The sequence below is a fragment of the Balaenoptera physalus genome, assembly GCF_965194825.1.
Source record: "Balaenoptera physalus genome assembly, chromosome: 4".
Taxonomy (NCBI): Eukaryota; Metazoa; Chordata; class Mammalia; order Artiodactyla; family Balaenopteridae; genus Balaenoptera; species Balaenoptera physalus.
In genome coordinates this window covers 131667806-131672162 of record NC_138891.1, presented here as the reverse complement: position 1 = coordinate 131672162, position 4357 = coordinate 131667806, and the positions used below count along the sequence as shown (strand labels likewise).

General features: G+C 40.2%; 1 protein-coding gene across 1 annotated transcript; it reads right to left on the bottom strand.

The window, feature by feature from the left end:
- Window positions 1-446: 446 nt before the first annotated feature.
- KRTAP15-1 (keratin associated protein 15-1) lies at window positions 447-3733 on the bottom strand. Its single transcript, XM_082460649.1, has one exon. The coding sequence runs from the start codon at window positions 3722-3724 to the stop codon at window positions 3278-3280; it is 447 nt and encodes a 148-aa protein (XP_082316775.1). The 5' UTR covers window positions 3725-3733; the 3' UTR covers window positions 447-3277.
- Between the last annotated feature and the right edge of the window lie 624 nt (window positions 3734-4357).

Below are 4357 nucleotides of genomic sequence, written 5' to 3'. Positions count from 1 at the left end.
ACAGAAACTGTGAGCCCAGATTTTCTTGAAAACGGAGACTCTGATGGTTAATTTTATATGTCAGTTTGGCTAGGCTATGGTGCCCAGTTGTTTGGTCAAATACTCGTCTTGCTCTTGTTGTAAAGGCATTTTGCAGATGAATTTGTCATTTATAATCAGTTGACTTTAAGGAGATTGCTCTCATTAATGTGGGCAGACTCATTCAACCAATTAAGACCTTCAGAGAAAAAGAAATTCTGCCCATCGGAAGCATGCTGCCAGACTCTGCTTTCATGAGTAGTGTAGCAAGTGTGTGTGTGTTTCCTTTAGGCTAAGAGGGTTGGCTCCACAGCAAATGGATCCTAGCAGAGGAAAGCTGGGTGGGTGCAGCACTGGTGGTGGGCAGGAACTGAGGGTGAGGAGCTAAGGAGAAGTTATGGAAGTGTGTGCTGTCAGGGTAATGGTAAGACGGTGGTTTCTGGAAAACATACCACCAGAAAAGAGCTAGTATTCAGACATGAGTGATAAGTGAGGATATTCAACAGCAAAGACAGGACCATAGGGAACACTTAGCACTGACTAAGTGAAAAGACTTTTGATGTTCCTTTTGAACGTCTCAGACTATCACCAGACAATCTGCTAACTAAGCAAAACGAAGTGTATTCAAACTTCCTGCAGAAAAGGGGACACCGTTGCATTGAGGCCTTTAGCTGTGTCTCTATAGACAGACATGAGAAGTGAGATCTTGGGCTCAGATGGTTTCAAGGCACAGAATTGATTGGCACTGGGCAAATTTATTGGCTGATAGTTTAGAATTGATGGGCATGGCAAAGAGAGGGTACCAACACGAGTCTCTTGATAAGTTAACTGTTGCTTAATTAGAGAGCTGTTTTTCAGTTCTGCAGACTGTTGTATTCAATACTACAGGAGTTTCCTGAAGCATACAGTGAAATGATTTATTGGTTTAATCTCATCTTTTCCCAGGAAAAGTTTCCTGAATCAACTAGCTCATGCTGACACAGGTGGTCTAAAGCAGGTTGAGACAGATGACCTCAGCTGTCATTTCCTTTCCTCCTAGCCTTTCTCTTTGGCTTGAAGAGGAGAAGCCAGGAGGAGCACACTAATGGAAGACAAGGGAGAGCAAAGCCGGTAAATAAAATGATTGGGCCCCTCCAAGTCACAGGCGGCCTACATAATCACATGACAGGCTTGAACCAAGGAAAAAGGGAGGGGCTTTAATATGGCTGTAAGACTGGTTTTTAATTTATACTGGAGTAAACTTAACTACTAATATGGAATAAAATGTTTCTTAATATCTTAATGTGATCATAGATCTGCACAAGGTATTATTCAGAAATTCAGGGAAGTTAAGAGTCTGCAGGTCAAGAGTGAAGTTCCATAGCAGGAGAAAAATGCAACACTTTCCTAATTATGCCCTACTGGGTCCAATCTGTTTAATACATCACTTGCATTTAAAATTAAAGATGGCCATCCAATAATTCTCAATTGTTTCTCACATTCAGTTGTAAGGTTTGACTTTCACTCAGTGAGTCCTATATAGGGTCTAATATAGTAATTAATTCTTTTGATTGATGAAAGTACAATAAAGTATATTGAACTTAATTCATGGAAGAGTCTGTTTTCAGTTATGATTTTACTATTTGTCATTATTTCGGCTTATTTGAAATCAGAATAAATTTCATGAACATGGAAGCTATGAAAATGTAGCTCTCAGGACTTCCCTGGTGGCACAGTGGTTAAGAATCCATCTGTCAATGCAGGGGACATGAGTTCAAGCCCTGATCCAGGAAGATCCCACATGCCGAGGAGCAACTAAGCCCATGCACCACAACTACTGAGCCCACGTACCACAACTACTGAAGCCTGTGCACCTAGAGCCTGTGCTCTGCAGTAAGAGAAGTCACTGTAATGAGAAGCCTGTGCACCACAACGAAGAGCAGCCCCCGCTCACTGCAACTAGAGAAAGCCCGCAGGCAGCAGCAAAGACCCAACGCAGCCAAAAATAAAATTAAAAAAAAAAATGTAGCTCTCATATCTCCCACTGCAGGGAGCATAACTGACTTACAGTCCCAGCTGCCGGTCTCTGAATCTACCCCCGCGTTTATGCCAAGGTCATGCTGTGCCCTGTTCTTGACCAGTGACTGAGCTTGGCAGGGATGCTCAGGCAGGCCCATCTCTGTGACTTGCGGGTGACTTACCAAAACTTTCTTGGAACTGCCTGAAAAGGATTATTCTAACGCAAACTTCTTTCCTTCCTTCCCTCTTTCCTTCACTGAGTTCAGACCTGCATTGTTGTCTGCTGGATCTCCCAGAATTCTCCAGCTACCTCCCCATTTTCACTGACAGGTATTTTCCCCAATAAATATCTGTCATGTCAAATCCTAGATAACAGCTATTTCTCAAAGGACCACAACTAACACATTAGAACAGCAAGATTTATATTTTTATATGAACTGGTAATTTACACGTACTATTGTCAATAATGAGTTTCGTGTGATATTCTCACCCTTCTTTGAAGTTCCTGTTCTTTGTGTTTCCTTTGAAACATGTTTTTATATTTTGCACTTGCTATGTGGCAGTGAGTTAAAATAGTGTGTGTGTGAATTCCGTGAAGGCAGGGAATTTATGTCTTCATTCAGCATAAATGCCTGGTCTAGAAACAGAACACAATAAATATTTTTCAACGAATGCCTACCTAAAAACAAAATTTTCTAAAGCAATTAGATGAACAAATGCACCCATTGAGGGATATAAATCTGTTAAGACATAAGATATGTCATATATTTAGATTCTCCAAACTTCCTCTTTTCTACCCAGCAAAATATTAATGAAACATATGAAACAAAGGAAACAACAGCAACAAGGTGTTTAGCTAATGAAGACAGCTGAAGGTACTGGATGCATTCACTAAATGTACCATAGGGATAAAAAAATGGAATGCCATAATTCATGCTAGAGAAATAAGTTTATTTTAAAGGCCATATCTATTTGAAATACACTTAAGTGAAAGAATCTTAGGAGGAAAATAAGAGTCTTATTAAGGTAGCAACAGAAATGATTCAGAGCATTGGCATAGGAATGAAAATTCAAGATATATCTCATATGTCTGATTTAGAAAAGGTTACAGGCCAAGGTTACTTTGTTACTTCTGGGAGGACTGTGTTAGCGAGTCCTAGTGTTGAAGATGGTCAGTAATCAAAGATGTTGGAGAGGCTGAGTGCTAAAGTTTCATAAAGTGCAGATATAACCGTGAGGTAATGGGAGACATTCAGTAAATTTATCCAAAAAAGCGAGAGCTGAAGGCTGGTTGGTAACAAGATGACGGGCAATTCCTGGAAGAAAAGTAAGTTGGGCAGCAGAAGCTGGATCCACACCCCAGAGACTGGAAGCCAGTATTTCCATAACCAAAAGATCCAAGGCCAGTATTTCCCAAACCTAGAGATCCAGTGTAATTTGTTTGGCAGGGACCGTGGAAGATGATATTTTTTGGATGGAAGTAGGATGTCTGGTAGGATCTGGTCACAGCCCAGGGTGTCTGGAAGCTGGTGGGCTTAAAGAAGGTCTCCTGACAACCACCGTGGAGAGAGGAGCCCAGCTGGAAAGTGCTGGGGTGGGGGTAGCTTATATTGCTGGGGTAGAAAGAATCATAGGTGGAAACTGGGTACCCCAGGTAACCTCCAAGGGAGAGGGAGGAGAAGTTTCCAGAGCTGCAGTTGAAAGACATGTTGTCAGGAGTTCTAAGTTCAACTGAGTTGCAGAGGGAAGTTTGTGAGTGTGAATGTTACCTTCTATACTGGACAGTTATATACTGTACTCTAGCAATGGGTGTAAGAGCATGTGCCCATTTTAATAAGAACGCTTAATTAGGTTCTAGTCAAAATGAAATGCATTAACCTTCAAAGACCTTTTTTTATGAATGTGGACTTTTAAATGAAAGAATTGCATTAGTTTTTCAAAGTAATTGTTCATGAAGCAAAAATGTTGTACTATAATTGTACCTATAAGATTGGTATTTTATTCATCCTATCCTTAAAGATATTGTATTGAATGGGTAACACAGTGAGAATTTTGTTGTGTTTAAGGCTCTAAAAAATACTTTGTAGTCTCGAGGGGACATTTATTTAGTTCAAAGTTTAGCAACCAAATTGAGAAAAAGAAACCCTCAATATCTGCTCCATCTCCCAAATCTTGTGTACCTTATAGAAGAAATAACCCACTTACAATCCTCAACTGGTACAAACATTAAATGCATGTTTAACACATTTACATTCTAGTTTTCTTATAGCACAGGTACCCAAGCTGTTCTTGTGTGCATGAGTTTTTGATTTAAAAATAAGGGTTCAGTATTTACAGGAGT